Genomic DNA, 25,368 nt, shown 5'->3' with positions numbered 1-25,368 from the left:
CTCACTTACCCACGAAAGCTTATGCTCCCAATACTTCTCTTAGTCTTAAAGGTGCCACAGCACCCTCTTGCTTTTTACAGATTCAGACTAACACGGCTACCCCTCTGAGTCTTAGAAGTGTATTTTTACTTTTGTTTTCTTTTAACCCTTTCTATCTTTATTCCTTTTACTAGTTATCACTTAAACCTATAACCTTTTGTTTAATAAACTTGCTTTATGCTTTCTATAAACCAATTCAGTGCTTTGATTAAAACAGACTGTTTGTTAAAGGTAATAAGCCAGTGGGTGCTCTCTCTCTAAGGGAGCAGTGAAAGGACAGTTACTGTTCCGTAACTAGCGTTCTTCGAGATGTGTTGCTCAGGTGTATTCCACTATAGGTGTGAGTGCTCGCCACGTGCACCGGTGCCGGAAGTTTTTCCTTAGCAGTATCCGTAGAGGGGGAGCACCGCTGCGACCCCTGGAGTGGCGCTGACATATTGCGCCATAAAGGGGGCTGCGTGCTCTCCCCACCCTCAGTTCCTTCTTGCCGCCAGTGAAGGTAGTCGGAACTTGCTCCAGCTTAGCTTAGCTGCAGCGTTTCTAGCTTAGTGGTATCCAGTTTCACTGATCTCTTCCCTTACTGGACTTTCTTTTGTGAGTGTCTGGCTCGGGGCATGCCCCTTGGCCCAGGCTTCAAGTCGTGCGACTCCTGTCGCAACTCCATGCCCAGAAGTGATCCACACAATCAGTGTCTTCGATGTCTGGGCAAGTCTCACGTTAGTGACAAGTGCAAGATCTGCCACTCCTTCAAGCCGCGGACGAAGAAGGAGTGTGAGATCCGACTCCGAGCTCTTTTAATGGAGTCAGCATTGGCGCCGGCACCGGCTCGTCGACCTGACACTGCGCCGGGCTCCGCGTCTTCGGCACGTGGCGAAGCACCTCTGGTGCGCCATTCCGAATCGGCACCCGATACCGCATCCTCGGTGCGCAGCGAGGCGCCGTCGACATCCCGGCACGGCTCCCCAACTAAGAAGCCAGGGAAGTCTCAGCGGCGCCGAGAGAAGAACAGGGGTGAGGCTAGACCTGAGTTTGGCAGCCCGCGATCCCCATCAGGATGGAGACCTCCAACTCGGGTTGAGCGGAGTAGTCCAGTCTCGGCCGCGCGAGCCTTGCTGGAGGTACGCATGCCTTTGACGCCAGAGGCAGCTCAGGCCACACGTGACATCTTAGCGCTTCCGGTGCCGGGAGCACCGCCTCAGACGGGCCCCCGGTCCCATGGGAAGCCGCCTTTGAGCACCATCAGCCCTCCCCGGAGGTGTCGGAGGTCGAGGCACCGTCCCGGGTCGAGGCGCCGAACAGAGCCCCAAGACGCTCCTCGACACCGTGTCCGGACTCTTCAACGAGCGGATCCCACTCCTCCGCTCTTGGATGCTGTCGCGGAGGCGACAAGAGACGGCGCTGTTCCTCTTCCAGCCGCTCCGAGAGGAACAGGTCTCGACGCCGTCGGCACTGGCACTCGTACTCAGGCCCCCACCATCGCAGAGGCCATGCCCTCAGCATGTCTTGAGAGTCCCCGGCACCGTGGCCACAGGTGCCACAGGGAGTCCAGAGACAGTTCCTCGGACATCTACCTATCAACATCGTCCAGGTCGAAGTCTCGGGGCAGGAGCCGTCACAACAGAGACTGCTCCAGTCATTCCAACGGCACCGTGCTCTCTTCCAGGACTTCGGCTTCGGTACGCAGCCATCTCTCCCTGGACCGCACCGCGCCGCAAGAACAACCAATCCTACCACCCGATGTGCCTCAGTTCCAGGCTGTGCCCTGGCAGGGACAATGGTGCCAGTGGGCACCATGGCCTCAGGCACCTGCGCAGCCAGGACCTCGCTCCATGGTGGGAGCCTCTCAGGGCCAACATGCGTCGCCTCCCCGGCACCAGGATCAGGCCATGGGCACCGAACCCCGGCACCGGCACCGACTCCGGCACCGAACCCGGACATGGAGCCCATGATGCCGTTGGCTGCTGAAGGCACCGCACCGTCCACCTCTTCGGCACAGGGCGATTCGGTTGCGGTACCGCCTCCCTCTTCCCAAGAGGACTTTAAAGCACATCAAGAGCTGCTTCGGAGGGTGGCAGCCAACCTCGAGCTCCTGGCCGAGAAGATGGAGGAGTCCTCCGATACTCTCTTCAATGTCCTCGCCTCCTCAGTACTGGGGCGTGTGGCGTTCCCTTTCCATCAGGGAGTCGCCAACATCACCACTGGCCTTTGGCAGACCCCGGCCTCTCTTGGGCCGATTTCCAAGAAGGCCGAAAGGAAGTACTTCGTCCCTGCGAGGGGTCTCGAGTACCTTTACACCCACCCAGCTCCAAACTCCCTGGTGGTAGAGTCAGTCCACCACCGCGAGCGGAATGGTCAGCCCGCGCCCACACCAAAGGACAAAGACGCTTGGAGACTAGATACCTTTGGAAAAAAGGTTTATTCGTCAGTGAGTTTCCAGCTCAGAGTGGCCAACCATCATGCGCTTCTGAGCTGTTACGAGTTTAATCTCTGGGGATCCCTCCCCAAGTTTGAGCCCCTCATTCCTGACAAGGATGCAAAGGAGTTCCAGGCGCTGATTGAGGAGGGTGCGACCGCCGCCAAAGCGGCTCTCCGGGCAGCTTCGGATGCGGCGGACACAGCCGCTCGTTCGATGGCTTCCGCGGTCTCCATGCGACGGGTGTCGTGGCTCTCACTTTCGGGGCTGTCATCAGAATCCCAGTCCATAATGCAGGACCTGCCGTTTGATGGCAAGGCCCTTTTCACAGACCAGACAGACACCCATCTGCATGGGATGAAGGACTCCCGACAGATGCTAGGCCTGTACATCCCGCCTGCCAAGGACAAGCCCAGGCCTCAACCCTCTGCTCCGCAAGCTAGGGGCAGATATGAACCCCCACCTAAGCGACAGAGGGATCAAAGGCACCGGTCCCAACACCAATCCCGCTCGGCCCCACAGCCTGGGGCTTCGAAGGCCAAACAGCGTTTTTGACTGGTTGAGGGGGGTCACCGGGCCTGTTGCCAGTGTACCCCCCCACCCAGTTAATAAAGTTACCTTTTCTAAACCGTTTATCGGACTTCCAACTGCAGTGGTCCCATATAACGTTGGACCAATGGGTCCTCAGCACAATCTCCCAAGGGTACAGGCTGCAGTTTGTTTCAACCCCTCCCAACTGTCCCCTGTCCGGGCAGCCGGCCGGGGCCCCGGAGTATGCCCTCCTTCTCAGCCGGGAGGTAGAGCGCCTCCTCTCTCTGGGAGCAGTGGAAAGGGTACCACGGGAATACCAGGGCAGTGGCTTTTACTCCAGGTATTTCCTCATCCCCAAGGCGAAGGGCGGGCTTCAGCCCATCCTTGACCTGCGGAATCTCAACCAGTTTCTGGTGCATTGCAAATTCCGCATGGTGTCCCTGGCCTCTATTATTCCATCTCTAGACCAGGGGGATTGTTTTATGGCTCTGGACCTCCTGGATGCGTACTTTCATATCCATATTTTCGAGGGTCACAGGCACTTCCTCCATTTCCTGGTGGGTTAGGACCACTTCCAATTGACAGTCCTCCCCTTTGGCCTTTCTACTGCCCCCAGGGTATTTACAAAATGTATGGCGGTGGTGGCAGCCCACCTCAGGAGGAAAGGGCTGCAGATCTTCCCCTACCTCGACGACTGGCTGCTCAAGGGCCGGTCTCGTTCTCTGGTGCAGCAGCAGACAAGCTTCCTGCTAGACACCTGCGGGGCTCTAGGCCTACTGGTAAATGAGGAGAAATCCACGGTAATCTTGGTTCAACGCATAAGCTTTATAGGGGCGCTGTTAGATTCCCTAGTAGCCATGGCCTCCCTCCCCAGCATTCGAGAAGCTCAAAGCTCTCATCGCCTCCGTCATGGCCTTTCCAGTAACCACGGCACGGGTGTGCCTCCAAATCCTGGGCCACATGGTAGCTTGCACCTATGTGGTGAGACATGCCAGACTTCGGATGCGGCTCCTTCAGCTCTGGCTTGCCTCCCAGTATTCCCAGGCCAGGGATGGCCCGGACAAGGTGGTCACAGTGCCACCCAAGGTGGTGGCAGACCTCCAATGGTGGTCCCTCCCGATCAACATGCTTCAGGGTATTCCCTTCCGAGAGCCCCCTCCCTCACTAGATCTAGTGTCGGACGTCTCGGACCTGGGCTGGGGAGCCCAAGTGGGGGCTTTCAGCACCCAGGGTATGTGGTCACCCGAAGAACTAACCCTGCACATAAATGTCAGGGAGCTCAGGGCCGTACGCCTGGTGTACGTGGCATTTCACCAGCACATACAAGGGAGGGTGGTCAGAGTCCTCACGAACAACATGACCACCATGTATTACGTCAACAAACAGGGGGGCATGCATTCCCGGGCCTTATGCCAGGAAGCCCAGCTCCTGTGGGAGTTCTGTATAGCTCACAATATACTCCTGCGGGCTTTTTACCTGCCCGGCAAGAGCAACACACTCGCGGACCGCCTGAGCAGGATATTCTCCCAACAGCACAAGTGGTCCCTCCACAAGGAGGTGACCAGGTGGATCTTCCTACAGTGGGGTGCTCCCCAGGTAGACCTATTCGCCACTGCCCAGAATCGACAGTGTCCTCAATTCTGCTCCAGAGCGGGAGAGGGTGACAGGGCACTATCGGATGCGTTCCTGCTCCCATGGTTGGGGCCCCTGTTGTACACCTTTCCGCCCTTCCCCTTAATAGACAGGGTCCTACAGAAGGTGAAGTCAGACGGGGCGAGGATTATCCTCATAGCCCCGGATTGGGTCCGTCAACATTGGTACGGGTCCCTGCTGCAACTCTTAGCGGCCCCTCCCTGCAGGCTGCCGCTACGCCTGGACCTACTCTCCCAGGAGGAAGGTCGTCTCCTCCATCCCAACCTAGCCGCGCTCCACCTGACAGCGTGGCTGCTTCATGGGTAAATGAGGAGGAAGGAAGGTGTTCTGAGGATGTAAGAAGGGTCCTGCTGGAAAGTAGGAAACCCTCCACGCGGCGAACCTACCTGGCTAAGTGGTATAGGTTCTCTATGTGGGCGAGGGATAGAGGTTCCTCTCCCTCTTCCCGCGTCTATCCAGCTTGTCCTTGATTACCTCCTGTCCCTTAGGACCCAAGGCCTGGCGCCCTCCTCCATCAGGGTGCACCTGGCAGCCATTTCAGCTTTCCATCCCCCGGTGCAGGACCTGTCTGTGTTTTCACATCACATGACATCCTGGTTTCTGAAAGGGTTAGATCGGGCATTCCCTTACGCCAGACCCCCGGTCCTGCTCTGGGATCTAAACCTGGTACTCTCCCGCCTCACAGGGCCTCCCTTTGAGCTGTTAGCCACGTGTTCGTGGTCCCACCTGTCGTGGAAGGTGGCGTTCTTAGTGGCTATCACCTCAGCCCACCGGATCTCCGAGCTCAGGGCCCTGACCTCTGAACCGCCGTATACGGTCTTTCATAAGGACAAGGTTCAGCTTTGCCCTCACCCTGCCTTTTTGCTGAAGGTAATCTCGGCTTTCCACATGGATCACGATATTTTCCTCCCAATTCTCTGTCATAAGCCCCATTCCTCTAATGAGGAACGCCACCTGCACATGTTAGACGTGCGCAGAGCACTGGCCTTTTACTTTGACAGAACCAGGCCATTTAGGAAGTCCCCCCAGCTTTTTATTGCTTCGGCAGAACGCATGAGGGGGGTGACCAGTCTCCACCCAGCAGATCTCCCGCTGGATCACTTCGTGCATTCGCACCTGTTACGACCTGGCAGGGGTTACCCCGCCTCCTATTGTGAAGGCCCATTCGACGAGAGCCCAGGCCTCGTCAGTGGCCTATGTGGCTCATGTCCCTATTCAGGACATCTGTAGGGCTGCTATGTGGTCCTCTGTCCACACTTTTTCATCGCACTATGCGATCGTCTCCCAAGCAAGGGATGACGCCAGGTTTGGTAGTGCGGTGCTCCGCCTGGGTAACCCTTAAATCTTTACAGTTAAACTCCTACCCGCCTCCATCAGGGATAGCTTGGAGTCACCTATAGTGGAATACACATGAGCAATCACTTGAAGAAGAAAGGACAGTTACCTGTTCCATAACTGGCGTTCTTCGAGATGCGTTGCTTAGGTGTATTCTACGTCCCACCCTCCTTCCCCTCTGTCGGAGTTGTCTGGCAAGAAGGAACTGAAGGTGGGGGGGAGTACGCTGCCCCCTTTATGGCGCGATATGTCGGCACCACTCCAGGGGTCGCAGCGGTGCTCCCCCTCTACGGATACTGTTAAGGGAAAAACTTCCGGCACCGGTGCACGTGGCAAGCACGCACACCTATAGTGGAATACACCTGAGCAACACATCTCAAAGAACGCTAGTTATGGAACAGGTAACTGTCCTTTCACTGCTCCCTTAAAGAGAGAGCACCCACTGGCTTATTACCTTTAACAAACAGTCTGTTTTAATCAAAGCACTGAATTGGTTTATAGAAAGCATAAAGCAAGTTTATTAAACAAAAGGTTATAAGTTTAAGTGATAACTAGTAAAAGGAATAAAGATAGAAAGGGTTAAAAGAAAACAAAAGTAAAAATACACTTCTAAGACTCAGAGGGGTAGCCGTGTTAGTCTGAATCTTTAAAATGCAACAGAGGGTCCTGTGGCACCTTTAAGACTAACAGAAGTATTGGGAGCATAAGCTTTCATGGGTAAGTGAGGTTCTTACCCACGGAAGCTTATGCTCCCAATACTTCTGTTAGTCTTAAAGGTGCCACAGGACCCTCTGTTCCTTTTTACTTCTAAGACTAAAACTTAATTATACAGTCCTTGTTCAAGATGGTTTCCCTACTTATGGCAACTTTTCCAGCATGACTAGCTGTTCCATCCAGGATCCACCCTTACAGAATCAGAGTGCTGGTTTCTTTGTTCCTTCAAGAGATGGATGCCAAAATGGCTTTCTGTCCTTGTTTATATCTTCCCAAAGTCATTAACCCTGCTTCAAGAGGCAGGAAGGCTTTCTGGAGGTGCAGTCTCCATCCCCCGTCAAGATTATCAGGTGATCAGTTTTTCCTGTTTGCTCTCCTGATGGCTTTGTCTACCTTGACTGTAAATGTGCCTTCATTGTCTGTGCCTGATGACCAGCCTGGTCAGACAAGTAAATATGCATTTCTATGTCTAGGGCAGACAGGGCTTATGCATTGCTTGTCAAACACATTTAAAGAACATAATTCTAGCACATATTTATAATTCTTTGTGCACACCCTTCACATACATCACACAAGAATATTAAGGATCAATGGTTTTCCAATGATATATTACATGCCACTTTTTGGTTATAGATCATGACAATAGCATGTTAAGTGTAATGAATATGTCAGGCCTGACGAGTTGCTGACACAGAGTAGTGAACCACCAATGGGCTTCTGTTTCACACCTTCTCACGACAATCCTATTACATACAGATGTGGCCTCATTGCTTTATCTCGGCACCTTACAGGTATCACAGGAGTACAAGGGAAGAGGCTTCTAACTCCTGATATTTCATCATCCCATCCTCAAACAACTCCAAAGCAAATACATATGCCTCCTCAGGTTCAGGATGGTAACACTTGCTTCTGTCAGTCTATCTCTCCAGGGTCAGGATTGGTTATTGGTTCTCACCTTATAGGAAGCATCCTTCCACATTCACTTGGCCCCCAGGAAGTACTTGAGATTCATACTGGTGCCAAATCTTTATCAGTACAAGGTACTGCCATTTGGACTCTCCAAAGCACTGACAGTCTTTGCAAAATATCTAGTCATGGTAACACCCCACTTGATAAGACAGGGCATCCATATCTGTCTTTATCTGGATGATTGACAGATCAGACGTAAATCCCAGCAGGGTCTGTCTACTGGTGAGACATTGGATGGACAAGAAAGTCCTGGTGACACTTCATGTCCTCACAGAGTTGACATGGTGGCTAGAACCCAAACATAAGGAGATCGTTACCATTCTCATCCCCAGGCCCTACCAAGACTTTAATCACAGACACATGGGGGACAGGATGGGGAGCCCATCTGAACAAGTTATAGATGCAAGGGACCTGGCTCTTGGAAATTTTTCACATAACACAAGACTTCACATAAATGTCCTGGAACTTAGAGACATCAAGCTAGCTTCTATGTAATTCTTATCTGTCCTCCCAGATTCCACAGTGCAAACCCTGATGGTAAACATCTCCATGATGCACTATATAAACAAGCAAGGAGACACCTGCTCATCATCCCTCTATCTGGACACTATCAGACTCTGGATATGATCCCACCAATATAGGATAACCCCAATGGTTTTTCACCTCCCTGCAGTCAGCAGTGACCCAGCAGACTTCCTAAGCAAACAACCAGTGACAAATCATGCTTGGTCCCTGTAGAGATCCATCATAAAGTTGAAATTCCATCATTGTAAGATTTCCATCACAGACCAAGGATAATGCCAGAATAACTTTTCCAGGGGGGACAGGAGCCAGAGCTCATTGCCTGATGCCTTCCTTCTGCAGTGGAACCCAGGCCTTCTTTATAACTTTCCTTTGATTCCCTTGATTCATGGGGTGATTTCCAAAATCAAAAGAGAACAAACTGCAATCATTCTTGTAGCTCCATACCAAGAGAGATGGCTTTGGATGACACACCTGCTACAGATATCCTTTCAGCTGCCAATGCATCTCCCCCACTCCCTGGATTTGATTGCACAGCACGTCTGATAGCCTATCCAGACCCAAAGTCACTGCATCTGATTAATTTGACCAGATGTTAGCTGGGTAAGTAACACGGACAGGACTGTTCCAGAGAAGTCGAGGAGATCCTGATATAGAGCAGTAAGACATCCACTTTGGACCTCTCCATAGGGCATGGACCTTATGCAGGCTATAGTACCAAAGATCTTCAATTGCTTTCCGCATCTGAAACACTCTGGCCTTATGGTCCACCTTCCAGCAGTCTTTGCTTGCCATATGCCAGTACAGTCATGCTTGGTGTTCTCATACCTGGGGCACTGAAGTTCCTCAAGGTCCTGCTAAATACTTATCCACTAGTAAGAGAACCTTCTCTTGCCTGGAATCTCAACATTGTCCTCTTGAGATTCATGTGCATTCCCTGTGATCCTCTTCAGAATATATCTACTTCAGCTCACTCTGAAGATGGGTCACCCTTGTTGCTGTCACTTCAGCTAGAAGAGTGAGTGAGCTGACCCTCTCTACATGATATTTCATAGGGACAAAGTGATGTTCTGTCCTCACCCTAAGATAATCCCCAGGATGGTCTCACAATTCCATCTCAATCAATCAATCCATTTGCCTGTCTTCTTCCCAATGCCCAATCAACACTGAGAGAAAAATTACAGATGCTGGACATTTCCAGAGCCTTACTTTGCTACATGGACAGAACCAAACTAATCAGATTGTCTCCCCATTTATTACTGGCTACAGCCAGCCATTCAAAAGGCCAGGCCACCTTATCACAGCTAATATCTAAGTGGATAACGCAACATATCTCGCTGTGTTACCAGCTGGCTGCTGTACCTCTCCCACTGAACATCAAGCTCATACCACCAGAGCTCAAGCAACATCTTCTGCCTGTATCAAAAATGTGCCAAATTCTGAAAGCTGCAAGGTGGCAACACATAGTAACCCATCGACCTTTGTCAAATGTTATGCATTGGACTTAGCCACCAGGGCAGATGCCAAGTTTGGGAGAGCAGTACAACAATCACTGTTCAGCTGATGCAGCTGATAATGCTTCATCCCACCATCCAGCGTGGGTGCTACTTGCCAGTCACATATAGTGGGATCCATGCTGGCATACACTCAAAGGAGAGAGAATGGTTACTTACCCTATAGTAACTGTGGTTATTTGACCAGCCCTCCATTTCCTGCTTTCAGAGACCTCAGTGAACATGGGCTTTGAATTGCAAGGGAACTGATGGAGGATTGCAGCCGCTCCAACCTTGATGCCCTTGCATCGGAGCACGACAAGCCATGGGGTGCTTGCAAAGCCTCAGTGGATACTGCTATTCAGTAGACTCTGATCTCATGCTCGTGAGACTCATGTGCACTTACAGTGCGATTCGCACTGACAACAACATCTCAAAGAACCACAGTTACTGTAGAGTAAGTAATCATTCTTTTCTCTGTTTTGGATAAGTTTCAAATATGGCTTTAATTGAATTATATAGTTGCTGCTCCCCTGTTTGGCTGACACCAATACACTGATGAGGGTCAGCAGAAGACACTTTGTTTTCCTGAGAGAGAGCTGTTGCTAATATGCTTTCTATGAGCTGGGCAGATGAACATCCTGGATTTTCTTCCAGATTTTTTTAAATTGAGCAAAAAATAATAATTTTATACCCTGGGGACTGTTGTTATTAGACCTAGAAACTGAGTTTTTGAGCATATGCCACACTTTGTTTTTATTTATTATTTGTAGTTTCACAAAGAGAAACAATTCTCTGAAAAAGATGAGACAGGTCTGCTTCCCTTTAGAATATTGCCTTGTTTAATCTGTTTATCTGTACAGTTAGGAAACTGTTGTACATTCTATTTTTTGACGTTTTCATCTTCACATTATAGTAAGGTTTGGTATTACTGAGAGTTTAAACTCTCTGGGGCAGGAACTGTCTTTCGTTGTGAGTGTACCGTGCAATGCAAATAGCAATAGGTTTCTGGGCTGCCATCTGAGTGTCTGTTCCACTGCTCCTTTGCCATTACAGACCCTTTTATCTCTGGTAGGTGATTGAGGTTTGACTCCAACTATACTGTTGAAGAACTGCACCTTTTGCTATATTTCAGTCTGATAATGGTTGATTCTCTTTGGGAATAAAGGAGGCTTGTAAAGCCATCTTAAATCTCTGTTTGACCAAGGAGGTGTACATTTTCCTCCCTAAGGCTGACCATGCAACAATTTTTCATTCATTTGTTATTTTGCTTCTATAACATTTTTGGGTGACCTTTCATCTGATTCAGATTGCAGCCTTCTGGGGCAGACTGCACTAAACATGTAATAGCCCTGCTTAGAGCTATCCACTTGTTTCCCTCTTTGTATCCTGGTAAAATTAAAGGTGTCATTGTCACTCTAAAAGCTTGGTATGGGACCTAGCTAGGATGGTCTTGCTGTCTGGTGAGCTGAACTCTCCAGGATGAGCAGCAAAGCTTCCTTAGTTGAAGGCCTTTAGCCCAGTTTGCTCAGACTTCGGAGCATGCTGTCATTTGACTTTGTAATTGATTAATTTTGCGTGGCTTGTGAGTTTTTGCTTAGTTTTGGTTTATACTTCAGCTTACAGCAGCAACAATAAGGTTTATGGTTCTTTGTAGATTAGGAACTAGATTACTCTGCATCAGGTTCTTTTAATGTAATTTATATCTTCATGTGCCAGTGAGGCCTCTTATGCCAAAGGAAGTTTTCACTCAAAATAAATAAATAAATAAAATAAAATAATAAAAAAAAAAAAAAAAAAAAGCAATGTTGCTTCTATGTGCCCTTCAGCAAGTAGTGGAGGAACAGCCTTTGAAGAACTCCAGAGGAACCTGGTCAGTGGGAAAGCTGAGGAGATGCTCAGTATTAGTGCATGCACCATCTAACCTAGCCACACGCCTTCCCTGGATCTTACCACCCACTTGTTTTCAACTGTGCTCAACTTGCTATAGGTTGGGTTTGAACCATTGGCGTAGAGATGAAATACTGCCTATGTATCCTGCTATTGATTTGTTGCCCAAAATTTTCTACCATCTTTAGTAGATCTATTTCTACTGCAAAAAATATAAAATTTTGAGTATACATATTCTTTGCATAATTCTTAAGTATAAATGTTTCTATTTTCAAAAAATGACTGTGGTTCATTCCTCTTTGTGGGGCGTGGGGTGTACATACACACATACTTCTGTTGCAGATTTACAAATTAATATTTTTGTTAAATCCACTTCACTATTATAATTACAATACAAGGAAATTGTAGATTCTTTCTGCATAATATCACTAAGATATGGCCTATTCTATCCAGCCACACATCAAGTGCTTAAAGAGCTCTATTAAAAGGGCGGGTGTCATGATCCCCACACCTGCCCATCGCCCTTTCCAGCGCTTAATTCTGACCCAAATGCCCAAATCAATCCTGTCCCTTCAGCCCTCCCATCTGTTCTGCCCCCTCCAGCCTCATCTCTGCTCCTCCTGCAGCCCCTGGATTTTTTCACACCCATCTTCTAGGCCTAGTGGGGGGTCTGCAGCAGGAACCCCTTCTGCCCCTTCCAAATGTGCACCCTGGAAGGGGGGCAGCTCCAAGAGTTCTTCATCCCCCTTTGCCGGTCCTAAGCCTCATGTTGCAGAGAGAGAGAGGGGAGGAGCAGAGGAGCCATCCCTTCACAAGAGAGGCTGGGGAGGAGGGAGCGCAGCTGCTCTGAGCTGCTGTACTCTTTCTGCTCTTCCCCTCCTCCATCAGAATGGTGTGGGCTTTTGAGGGGAGGGGCAGAGAGCTCTGCCTGCTTTCTGCACCAGCTCTGATTCACTGCTGTACTCCTGGAGGTGGGCAAGTGGTGAAGGCAGCCAGTCATAAGGGTTTTTTTCCAGGTTGTACTAAAAATGTGCACCCTTCAGCTACCCAGTTCATTTCTAGGAAATTTTATTTCCTGGGGCTGCAACCTGGAGCACTTTAAGCACTACACACAACTAAAACTCTCATCCAGGTTCTTATCATCTCACATCTCAGTTACTGCAGTGTCCTTTTCTTGCCCCACTCATACCCAGTCAGAATGCTTCTGCAGGGATCATTTTCCTAGCATGTTGCTTTAACATCACCATTCTCTTTGCTTCACTCTTCTGGCTCCCTCCTCTCTGTCCCGTCAAACAAGCTAGTTGTTTCCGCTTTCAGGACCCATCCCAACCTTGCCTGTCATCTCTCATTCAATATCAAAAGATTGACTCACATCTCGTTTGGTTTATGATGACAGTCTCCATTGTCTGCTTGTTAAATGTTTAAACAAGCTCCTTCATGCTTTCTCCATGCAGTCCCTCATGCTTGACAGGAGCTCCCTGTAAACATCCATAGAGATACTTCATTATCCTCCTTCAAACCCCCCCTTAAAACTCTCCTTTGCCAGGATGCCCACAAAAAATGGTTCGGCTGTTGGCGTCCTGAGACCACAACCTGTCATGCTGACCAATATTGTCTCATTGTTTCCTTGTACTCCCCCATTTGTCAGTATACATCTGTTGTCTCTTGTCTTAAAATTAGCTTTTAAGGTCTTTGGGGCAGGGTCTGTCTTCTTGTTCTGTTTGTACAGAATCTAACACAATGGGGTCTGGGTCCATGTCTCCTAAATGCTATGATGATGATGATAATAAGAATTAATAATAAGATGAAAATTAGAAATTACATCCATTGTGAATAAGAATCATTGCAATCAAGAAATTGATTAAAATTCTTTATAGATGCTCATGATAAGAGTGCAATTTGTTAACAATTGCATTATTGTTATCATTTTTAGCTGTAAGTAGCAATTATTTTTACACTGAGTAGTTTAATGACACATACACAGATATTTATATAAATCCTGGAGGTTACAACATGAGCAGGGAATTTTAGTGTTTCAGACTTCAGAATAGGGTTGAAAGCATTTATCAAACTTTTATAATGCTTCTTTTTTCTTGTGTTCTATTCTTCAGAGTACCCGAGTGGCCTTGGACCATCTAGAGTCCGTTCCTGAGAAACTGAGTCTTTTGGAAGATTTCAAAGATTTTGGAGTGAGAACGTTTTCACTTGTCTCTCAGTATTTCTGAATTGTTGAGAATAATTGACAACTTCCTGATGTGCAAAGAAAAATCTATTACCTAAAGGACATACAATGAAATCTAAACTACAGTATTCCAATTTTAACTCATATAGTAATAGTGGGGTTTATTTCCTACTCTTGGGGAATTAGTTGAAAATCGTGGAATTAGTTTAACTTTATACTGGTAAGGAAATACTGGAATAAAAACAGATTTAAAAATTTTATTAAAGCTAATGCTAAAAAAAATTATATAATACATAGGTTGGGAAAAGAGTGTCTGTACATCTGGGTATAGTGCTTAGATTAGCCACAAATATAAAGTTAGTTTTTAAAAGTCATATGACTACATTATAAAACTTTCAGTTTAGGCAAGCCAAGATAATTGAGTAAACTATTTAAAGTACTGTTGCTATAGACTTTACTGACTTGTTCAAAATATGTTGATGTGGTGCCTTTTTTATTAGTGATTATAACTTCTGCATCAATGATTGGAAAGAGGTAGGTTATTGTTTGATTTTTATATAGACATTACATCCTGCAGTTCCCCTGGCAGCGCTATTCACGATGAGGACTGCTGAGTGCCTGTGGTTTCACAGCCCAGGTCATTTATTGATAAGTCTGTGAAAACTACATCATGAACATGAAAGCTGTTTGAGTGTCAAGTTCATTCATTATGTTAGGTAGATACATCCTCATATATTGAGGGGGAAAATCAAGCACAAAGTTCAGTATGCCAAATTGATAAACATTGTCAGATCACCTTGAACATCAAATGCTATCATTACTTTCTATTAATGTATACTCCAGTGTTTAGGAGTGCAACTCTTACATGTAAAGTGCTTTCTTTGGAAGTCTACAATATGTGCTGCAGATCTTCCACATTCTGTTTGACAGTACCAAGGTTCAAGAATGACTTAGGTCACAAAGCCCCAATTCAGCAAAGGACTTAAGCATGTGCATAAGTTCCATAGAAGCTAATGAGCTTTGCAGAATCAGGTCCCAGTAGAATGAATGTAGTGGTCTAAATCTCATCCTTAGACTGTTTGCAGCTTTGTGCTATTGTTTTTTCCTGCTTAGTGGTGTATTAACAGAGAGATTGTTGTGAATGATGAAGGGAGATGCATTAGTAATACAGAACAATGCAATTTAATGGCCAAATCCTGTTTGCTGTACTCAGACAAGTAGTCTCACTGATTTTAACAAGACTACTTTTGTGAGAGAGGTAAGCAGAATTTCACTTTACTTTATGAACTTCACTTCACTTTTTATCTCAGACAAAACATTTCCTAAAGCACTTTACAGAGTTAAATTGTAGCACAAAAGGGAAAGAGAAGAGAGTTTAGAAATTATATTTGAAGGTTGAAGAGCAATTGATAATTGATTAGCTGTAGCGATACGGAAAGGCTGAGTGGGGTTGTAATGCATACATGGTAACCTGCCATACAACTTGGGTTATAAATTCTTTGGCATGCACAGCCTTTGCCATCATCTTTTGCATGTGAAGCACTACACATATTTATGGCACTGTAGGAATAATAATGGGTCAAATCATAAAGTCCTCCTTCAGATTTTACTCAATTACTTGATGATTTCAATAAGAATTTTGCTTGTGTAACGACTTTGGGATTTCAACAGATAACAACAACAATAATACAGTTAGCTCTTATTTAACCATCACCAGTAATAATTCACTTTAAACACTGCAATTAAATCCGTTCATCCCAGTTTTTAAAATATCTTCCTAACAGATCCAGAGAAATGAGTGGAAATAGCTGAGGTTTGCAGTAAATCTGCCTGTATAGTTTCTGGACTTGGTTTCTCACCTAATACCTACAAAAGTGTGTTTTTTTCACAGCATAGCTGTCAAATAAAGATATATGATTGTCTTGACTCATGGGGACATATTGACAGTGTTAGGAGAGATCCTGTCAAGGCTGGTAAGCCTACAATTAGATCTTTTGGGGCTTAATGGCTAAATTGCTGTGCTGTAATTCTTTTACATTCATGAGAGCCACACAAAATTAAGAAATTCTATACTGAAAGCCTGTTGTTATTTTCTAAAGGAGAGTTGGGAACCCAATAGCTCGCTCAAACTTTTAAATCAGAATTGTTTAAAACATCCATCAGTGAAAATGCATATTAATTTTCATTTATTTTCTATATAGAATCTTTCATACTGAGAAATCCACGAGCACTGCACAAATTATGTGTATGGGAGACACTGTATTCTGGTCTTTAGAGCACAAGACTGTGAGTTAGGAGACCTTGGGGCTGATTCAGACTTCATCTTGGTTTTACATCGGTGTATGTCCGTTGTCTTCAGTGGAGCTCTGATTAGAGCTGGGTGAATAACTGATTTTTTGCTTCATTGGCAGTTCCCCCTCCTGATGTGGAAAAGGGATTTGAACTTGGGTTTCATGCATTGCAGGAGAGCACCCTAACCACTGAACTATGGGATATTCTGGTCTTTCTCAGTCTCTCCTGTTGACGTTCTTCCACTTTTGATGAATAATTAACTAGCCATTGGAGTAGGGACTTGAACTAGGGTCTTCTATATCTTAGGGGAGTGTCCTAACCACCAAGCTATAGAGTAATTCTCACATTTTTTCATTGGCCCAATGACTATTCATTGTCATTCATAGTAGCAATTCATAGTATTTAATAATTGGTTTATAAAAAGTGGAACACCTTCAGTGGGAGGGAGGGAGAGACCCACACCAGAATATCCCATAGCCTAATGGTTAGGGCTGTCTCTTGCAACTTGGGGCTACTCTAGTTAAAATGGAGGGGGAAATTGAACGTGGGGCCACATCCCACGTGATTGTACTAACCACCAGTAACACCACAACCACGACCTCCCCTGGTAGTTTTGTGAATGGCAACTTACATCCCAAAAATATTTGGCAAATTCAAATCAAATTTACAAATAGTTTCGGTTCGACCCAAACTGTATTTTTTGGTGAATAAACTATTTGCTCAGAAAATTTTGCTCTAGCTCTATTTCTGATATACCTTAGCAAGAGAGAGATCAGCATCAGACTCCTGAGCGCTAATCCTGCAATGTGATTTTGGGCAAGAAACTGCACCTCTCTGTGCCTCACTTCCCTTGTCTGTTAAGTTGAGCTGACGATACTTATCTCACAGAGGAGTTGGAGTGAGCAGCTGGCCCTGGGGTCAGCCACACTGGCCTCTGCAGAAGTCACAGAGATCGCGGAATCCGTGACTTCTGCAACCTCCATGATAGACAGGAGCCCTAATCATAATAGATGGACTTTAATTCAAGGAGAACTTCGGTTTAGTAAGATCATGGCATCTTTGTGTAGCCATTTTTCTGACCATAAATATCCACCCTTATTTCCCTGAGCCAACACCTCAAGAAAGAATGGTTACAAATACCAGATTTTTAAGAAAAAGCCTCACATATTTACTAAGAGTGCATTTTCCAAGACAGAGAAGTGCTCTCAAAGGGATATTTCTGCTGTACTACAACTTTATCAGATCCTACAAGCTAAGCAGTGTCAGTCCTGATTTGTATTTAAATAGAGACCTCCAAAGAACACCAAAGTATTGTATTAAATGGTGGTGGTTGGTCTGTATATGGTATTCTTCCTTCCATGTCAATCTGCTATGGATTGCAGATACATAATTTAGATCTGCAACTCAGGGTTCAGTTCATATCCAGACTTTTAGTTCCGGTCCATCTCTAATACTGTATATCTGTATAACACTGTGAAAACTTGCCACTTGGTACAATTTGAAGTACAAATTTCAAATTTGAATTTGGCAGCATTTGGTCCCTTATGCTGGAGGTTTTTGGTTATTTTATATAGGAAGACAACATTATATTTATTAAATGTGAGTTCTGTCATGTTTCCTAATTGTTATGCACATGTAGGTGGTGGTTGTCATTTAAATGCTTGAAAATTGTGCTTTTATTGAGTGTTTTCCTACATTAAGCCACACTAACTACCTGACTGCAGTATTATAGAGAGCTAGATTTTTATCCCTTTGCTGTGAAGGTAGGGTTTGATTTGAGGTTCTGTTAGTATTTCAGTTTGAAATGATACATTTGAAAATGATGCTTCCATACTATAGGGAAGAATATCTCTTCTAGATCCTGCTAAGTACAGCAGAGTCCTAGAATATTATAGCACGCTTCCAGCAAATTTCACTTTGCTGTAGGATGAACAAGTTAAGCGCTTCAACACTGTTTTTCTCCTTCCAAGACTAATGTTAGTTGTCCCCCATATATCAGTGGTAGAGTGGGGTTGGGCAAAAGGAGGCACTTCTCTGTGTAATTATGGTTCACAGCCTCTGTTGCACCCCACTACACTGACTCTTTTAGGTGGCGCATTGGCTAATTTATCACGTCTGTGTTGCATTTTTTTTCATTTCCAAAACATTGTAAGATAGTACCCTCAGAACATCTTTCTTATTTATTTTTGTATTAAGGTAAAGTTACAATAAAACATTAACATACAACATTGTACTTTACTTATTCGGGATCAGGGTAATATTCAAGGAATTTGACTAAAGATTATGACTTGCTGGCTGGGGAGCCCTCCTCCTCTGAATAATCTAAAAAGGGTGACCACATTTCTAAATACCTATCCTCTTCTTGGAGCTTCTCTTGTGTACATACTGGCCGTGAAAGTTTTTCCATTACAAGGACACTCCAAATTTTACTATACCACAATTCCCTAGAATGAGAAGTCACATTTTTCCAATAATGTGCAATACAAAGTCTAACAATAAAAAAAAAATTAATTTGTTGTTCCATTTAAAATGTAGATCTTTACTGGAGCATTAAGTAAGCAGATATGGGGCTCTCTAGGAAGCTGCCATTTTGTCATGAAGTGAATCTCTTTAATAATTTCCTCTCCAAACTGTCTAATTCCTGGACACAACCACCACATGTGCAAGTATGTTCCCTTTACCCCACAACCTTTCCAACAGAGCTCCTCCCTAGCTGCAAAAATATGATGGATCTTAACTGGAGTCATATGCAATCAGTACCGTAATTTATAAAAAAATTCTTTATGAGCTACACAAAGGCAGCTGTATCTAAATACTCCTAATTAATTTTGTTTTTCCCCCATGAAAGAAATATACTGAATTCCATGATATGATTTAGTTCTGGGGGGAAGTTGTAAAGAATCATTGATTAATCAATATTAATTAGCAAAGGGGAAAAAGCCTTTTATTTTTAAATTTGATTGCTTTCATCTTAACGTCAGGGTTCTGTAGAGAGCCTCTTACACCTTCATCACCAGCAAGGCAATAGGGGTCCTATATTTCTAGCCCTGAACGCCAGTATTTAATCAGCCCTTACTGTTTTGAATGTCTATTAGTGATACTCTTATTTACATGAGCAGACTAGGTTTCTTTCTTTAGCTACTCTCTCACCTTACAAACAAAAACAGTCAGACCTTTTTATGTGTTTCCAGGAATCTCATCGTCAGAGGGAGATAATTGAAGAGAGATACACTAAATACAAGGAAATTGTGGGCTCTCTGCAGCAGCAGCTGGAGGATTCAAAGCGCAGAATCAAAAACTTCAAAGTATGTCTGTCTCCTTTCTCTTGTGTCGTTCCCTCTTGCATTCAGTCACTAGCAGATGCGCATTTTATGGAGATTAGCTCAAGTTGCAGGCATTGACTAAAATCCGATATGAGCAATGTTTCTGCTTCGCTTATCAGGCCTTGCCTGCCAAGTGTGCAGCCAAATGGGCCCCAGCTCTGTCAGCATTTATTCCCTAGAAACACCCCATTGCACTTTTTCTATTTGCTTTCCTTCTGGTCCTCTAACTTAAAAGGTAAATTTAGAGACCTAATTTTCCCCAATTCCCCAAGTGAAAAGTACCCTCATCCCCTCTCTCAGCTACCAACCTCATCTACTTATAGCAAAGTGCTCATTCATCATGTCACTTCTCATTGGTTACACTGCTAATAGCAACTTCCTTTAACTGGAAATAGAGCATTTCTTGTGGCACAGGGTGGCAGGGCAGCTTCCTGCACCAGTCAAGAAGGAGTTAAAGAGCTCATGAATCTTTTAAGGATGGGTCCTTAAAAAGGGGGGATCCAGGTTCACGCTGGGTAGCATCTGGTAAAAACTGCACTAGAGCACAGAGCTCCCTGGTCCCAGGCAACAGGCTGTCTGCTGAAAAAAATGCTTGAGAGCACCAGCCACACTGAACCCTCTGATGAAAAAGAGGGACCAGCTTTTCCTTACTTTTCTTTGTGAAGCTCTGGGATTCAGCCAGGGTTGTTTGGACATGCAAGGGATAAGGAGCCCAGATCTTCCTCCCAAGGACTATTGGCCTTTACCCTGCAGGAGGCTGCAGGGACCCGGCCCATTTGTGAGCCATGGACATCTTTGCCTTTTTCTTTTGGACTATTTTAGCCCTGACCAGAAGAGGGCAGACTCCCTAAGAGTTATGTATCCCAGGTACATAACCCAGACTACAGTCCTGCTGCCCTCCAAAGAAAGATATCCAAGACCAGAGAGGGGCACCCTGCCTTTAACCCAGCTGGCCGTCAGAGAGATACAACTTATCACACACAGAAACAGGCAACAGATGATGGCAAAGACCAAAATAAAACAAAAGGTCCTTACCAATATTCTCACAAAACAACAGAGACAAAGCGAAACGTGCTTTCTTTCAACTATTTTGCAGGCCAGTGTTCAAACTCTAGTCAAGTTTCCCATGCTTCTCTTGACCTGCTGCTCACAAACAGGGAAGGATTGGTAGGGGAAGTAAAAGTGGGTGGCAACCTGAGCAGCAGTGACCGTGAGATGGTCGAGTTCAGTATCCTGACAAAAGGAAGAAAGGAGACCAGCAGAATACAGACCCTGGACTTCAGAAAAGCAGACTTGGACTCCCTCAGGGGACTGATGGGTAGAATCCCGGGGGAGGCTAATATGAGGGGAAAAGGACTCCAGGAGAGCTGCTGTATTTCAAATAAGCCTTATTGAGGGTGCAGGAACAAACCATCCTGATGTGTAGAAAGAATAGTAAATATGGCAGGTGACCAGCTTGGGTTAACAGAGAAATCTTCAGTGAGCTTAAACACAAAAAGGAACCTTACAAGAAGTGGAAATTTGGACAGATGACTAGGGAGGAGTATAAAAACATTGCTCGAGCATGCAGGGCTGTAGTCGCGAAGGCCAAAGCACAATCGGAGTTGCAGCTAGCAAGGGATGTGAAAGGTAACAAGAAGGGTTTCTACGGGTATGTTAGCAACAAGAAGAAGGTCCGGGAAAGTGTGTGACCCTTACTGAATGGGGGGGGCAACCTAGTGGCAGATGATGTGGAAAAAGATTAAGTGCTCAATGGTTTTTTTGCTTCAGTCTTCACAGACAAGGTCAGCTCCCAGACTGCTGCACTGGGTAGCACAGTATGGGGAGGAAGTGAGCCACCCTCAGTGGTGAAAGAACAGGTTAACGACTGTTTAGTAAAGCTGGACATGCATAAGTCCCTGGGGCCGGGTGCAATACATCTGAGGGTGCAGAGGGAGTTGGCTGATATGATTGCAGAGCCATTGACCATTACCTTTGAAAACATGTGGTGATTGGGGGAGGTCCCGGATGATTGGAAAAAGGCAGCTATAATGCCAATCTTTAAAAAAGGGAAGAAGGAGATTCTAGGGAACTACAGACCGGTAATCCTCACCTTAGTCCCCGGAAAAATGATGCAGCAGGTCCTAAAGAAATCCATTTTGAAGCAGTTGGAGGAGAGGAAGGTGATCAGGAACGGTCAACCTGGATTCACCAAGGGCAAGTCATGCCTGACCAACCTGATTTCGTTCTATGATGAGATAACTGGCTTTAGGGATAGAGAGAAAATGGTGGACATGATATATCTTGGCTTTAGCGAAGCTTTTGATACGGTCTCCCACAGTATTCTTGCCAGCAAGTTAAAAAAGTATGGATTGGATGAATGGACTATAAGGTGGATAGAAAGCTGGGTAAATCGTCGGGCTCAACGGATAGTGATCAACAACTCTATGTCTAGTTGGCAGCTGGTATAAAGCGGAGTGTCCCACGGGTTGGTCCTGGGGCCAATTTTGTTCAACATCTTCATTAATGATCTGGATGATGGGATGGATTGCACCCTCAGCAAGTTTGCGGATGACACTTAACTGGGGGTAGAGGTAGATATGCTGGAGGGTAGGGATAGGGTCCAGAGTGACCTAGACAAATTAGAGGATTGGGCTAAAAGAAATCTGATGAGGTTCAACAAGGGCAAGTGCAGAGTCCTGCACTTAGGATGCAAGAATCCCATGCACTGCTACAGGCTGGGGACCGACTGGCTAAGAAGCAGTTCTGCAGAAAAGGACCTGGGGATTACAGTGGACAAGAAGCTGGATATGAGTCAACAGTGTGCCCTTTTTGCCACAAAGGCTAATGGCATATTGGGCTGCATTAGTAGGAGAGTTGCCAGCAGATTGAGGAAAGTGATTATTTCCCTCTATTTGGCACTGGTGAGGCCACATCTGGAGTATTGCATCCAGTTTGGGGGCCCCCACTACAGAAAGGATGTGGACAAATTGGAGAGAGTCCAGCGGAGGGCAACGAAAATGATTAGGGGGCTGGGGTACATGACTTCCGAGGAGAGGCTGAGGCAACTGAGCTTATTTAGTCTGCAGAAGAGAAGAGTGAGGGGGGATTTGATAGCAACCTTCAACTACCTGAAGGGGGGTTCCAAAGAGGATGGAGTTAGGCTGTTCTCAGTGGTGGCAGATGACAAAACAAGGGGCAGTAATCTCAAGTTGCAGTGGGGAAGGTCTAGGTTGGATATTGGGAAAAATTATTTCATTAGGAGGGTGGTGAAGCACTAGAATGGGTTAGCTAGGGAGGTGGTGGAATCTCCATCCTTAAAGGTTTTTAAGGCCCAGCTTGACAAAGCCCTGGCTGGGATGATTTAGTTGGTGTTGGTCCTGCTCTGAGCAGGGGGTTGGACTAGATGACCTCCTAAGGTCTCTTCCAACCCTATTCTTCTATGATTCTATGAAGACTCCAAGCTATGTTCAATGATTTAGTTTTATTTGGGGGGCTTTGTTTTGTTTTGGGGTCATATGTAATGTCTACAGATTCTGAGCTCATAAGCGTGGAATTATTGATCTATTTCCTCTGGCAGAGAAATAAGAGAGGTGTTCTGGGTATTGACATCCAGCTGACAGTGTATCTATAGTAAGAAGCCCATGACTTCTCTGACATGTCCAAGCTATACTTCTATAGGGAAGGACTAACAGAAAGTGTGCAAGACAGCATCCATTTCAGTTCAAGTGCTGGAGTTAACCTTCCCCCACTTCTCATGTCCCTCCACAGCAGTTGCCATCAGCAATTACCAGATTTGGAAACCTGTTGAAATGCTGGCTGGCAGCAAGGCCTGCATCAGCTGAGAGTATAATGCAATATTGCACTAAGCTGACTGAGGTCACTGTGCTGGCTTGATCTGAATTTATATTAAGAACCCAATACTTGGCTTATTCCAAAATAATAATTTCCCCTTTCTTTAGACAACAGGAAACATTTCCTGGCTTCCCTTTAGTCAGGCCTAATTTGTTTTTTGCACAATATATAGTCGTCTTTGCTGTCACAGCTGTTGCAAATAGAACGGAATGTTCAAAAGCAGGTAACAGAAGGGTGCTAATCTGATTTCAGTGATCAGCCTGGCTTAGTTCAAGAAATCCCTCTTTATTGCTTGCATTTCTTACCCTGCACTGAATTGTCTTATCTGCCTCAAATACACTATTGTTCTGCTTCGTTATGTTACTGTTACCATTTATCATTAGCTATTCTATCACTCAGCCTTATGGAAGAGAGCACGATCTAGAGAGATCAAAGTTCCTGCTTGCTAACTGTTTCAATTCACACTTTATATACAGTGCACTACACTCACTGTATAAAGTAGCCAAGTATTTGGTAAGTGATAAGGAAGTGTATTTTAAAAGGGAGTTTTTATAAAGAGCTTCTGTGGTGTGCAGTAGCCTCATATCAACCTTTTTACATACAGCTTTTTGCCTCAGTCAGCCTCTGTCCTCCTATATGACCTTTAAGCCCTTCCTTACCGAATGTGCTTCTTTCAGCTTGCTTTCTGACATTAATCTCAGAGAAGGCACTATTTGGTCTCACTTTTGGACCTGATTATTTTATTTTAAGCAACAAAAATAAAAACAAACACAAACCAGAAGGTGCATGATCACTCTTTGTAGATTGCTATTCCAAGATCAATTTTGCCCCATCCCTTTGTTTTCAGTTGGCTCCTCTCTTTCTCACCTCCCTCCCATACTCTGTAATTTCATCTATTGAATTTAGGCTCATGTCAGGCTGTAAAAAACCCGGTTGCTTAGAAGATCAGGACAAGTTATAAGTGCTATCTGGACAGATAAAAATGTCAGATTTACTGCAATGGGGGAGGTGGGGAGTGGGCTGAGTAAAAATAAGCATAGAACTGTCAATCGGGGGGCTGAAAGATAGTGGAGAAAAGAGAACTGAGGGTAGGGGAAGGGAGCAGGAGGAAGGGTAGAACACAGTAATAGGACTGATAATAAAACAATATGTAGAATAACAAAATGAAATAAGAGAGAGAAAATTCACAGTGATGGGCACTATGCTACGTAGAACTGAACATTTTAAGAAAAGTTCCCTGCCCTGAACAGCTTACAACCTAAATATGCAAACAATGACAACAACAAAAAGCAAAACCATGAAGGGTCTGGGAAAAGGGTGTAACAGAGAAGCTGCCAACTCTGCAAATGGAGAGGCTTGTTGCAATGCAGAGATTGCAGGTGAAGTATTCACCTCAAGTACTGCTTGTTAATAGGTCTGTTTTAAGATTGGATTTTTGGAGGGAGTGAAGATGAAGGAAGAACAGCTTTACAGTTCCATATTCAGGAAAAAATCCTGAAATTTGTTTTTTCTTTTAAAGGTTATTACTGTAGGATGTATAGTCTAGTGTACCAAGTCCCTCATTGACATACAAGGGGATTAATATGTGTAATTCCCATTAGTATTAATAGGAGCAAATCCCCTGTACATTAATGGGACAAAAGCTCCCTTTTAGTCTCTAAATTAATGCTGGGGGGGGAGGCGGTTTCCAAAGTGTAATACTACTAAGAATGATAAATTGCAGGATGCTTTTAAGAAAATCCCCTGATGCTTTTTATGAGGAAATTGAGTAGCAAAGTGTAGTATTCCATGAACCAATACATATGAGTGTTATCATCCCTTCTCATCTGAAGAAATAAAGTAATTAGAAACTAAGCCAACCTGTTAATCTTGTTTTGGAGAGCAATATATCTAAAGACCCCTTGCTTCAATGCTAAAACACATTTCCAGATATTTTTGGTTAAATTGCATTGTTTAAATGTTCTACTCTAGCCTCTAGACCAAGTGCCTCCTCTCAACAAAGTAATATGTTGTATGCACATATCCAGATGCTCTTTACTGTATAAATAAGAACAGCATATATGGTAGTTTACTTTATTTTAAAATTGGGAGGAAAAATGGAAAAGCAATTTCAGGTTTTCATAGGTGAAATATCAAACCTGTATTTAAAAGTTTTGGATTTAATTAATGGAAGGGGAA

At 45.2% G+C, this 25,368-nt stretch overlaps 1 protein-coding gene across 3 annotated transcripts in view; it reads left to right on the top strand.

Moving 5' to 3' along the window:
* CEP128 (centrosomal protein 128) overlaps positions 1-25,368 on the top strand; it is a 409,764-nt gene that overhangs the window by 369,607 nt on the left and 14,789 nt on the right. For all 3 annotated transcript variants that reach the window (XM_054028732.1, XM_054028729.1, XM_054028731.1), the window contains 2 exons: positions 13,671-13,748; positions 19,225-19,338. In XM_054028732.1, the coding sequence (XP_053884707.1) occupies positions 13,671-13,748; positions 19,225-19,338 (192 nt within the window). The remainder of the gene's footprint in view (positions 1-13,670; positions 13,749-19,224; positions 19,339-25,368) is intronic.

The sequence above is a fragment of the Malaclemys terrapin genome, chromosome 4 (genome assembly GCF_027887155.1).
Source record: "Malaclemys terrapin pileata isolate rMalTer1 chromosome 4, rMalTer1.hap1, whole genome shotgun sequence".
NCBI classification, from domain to species: domain Eukaryota; kingdom Metazoa; phylum Chordata; order Testudines; family Emydidae; genus Malaclemys; species Malaclemys terrapin.
Note: the sequence above shows the minus strand (reverse complement) of the source record. Positions and strands in the feature narration are given on the sequence as shown.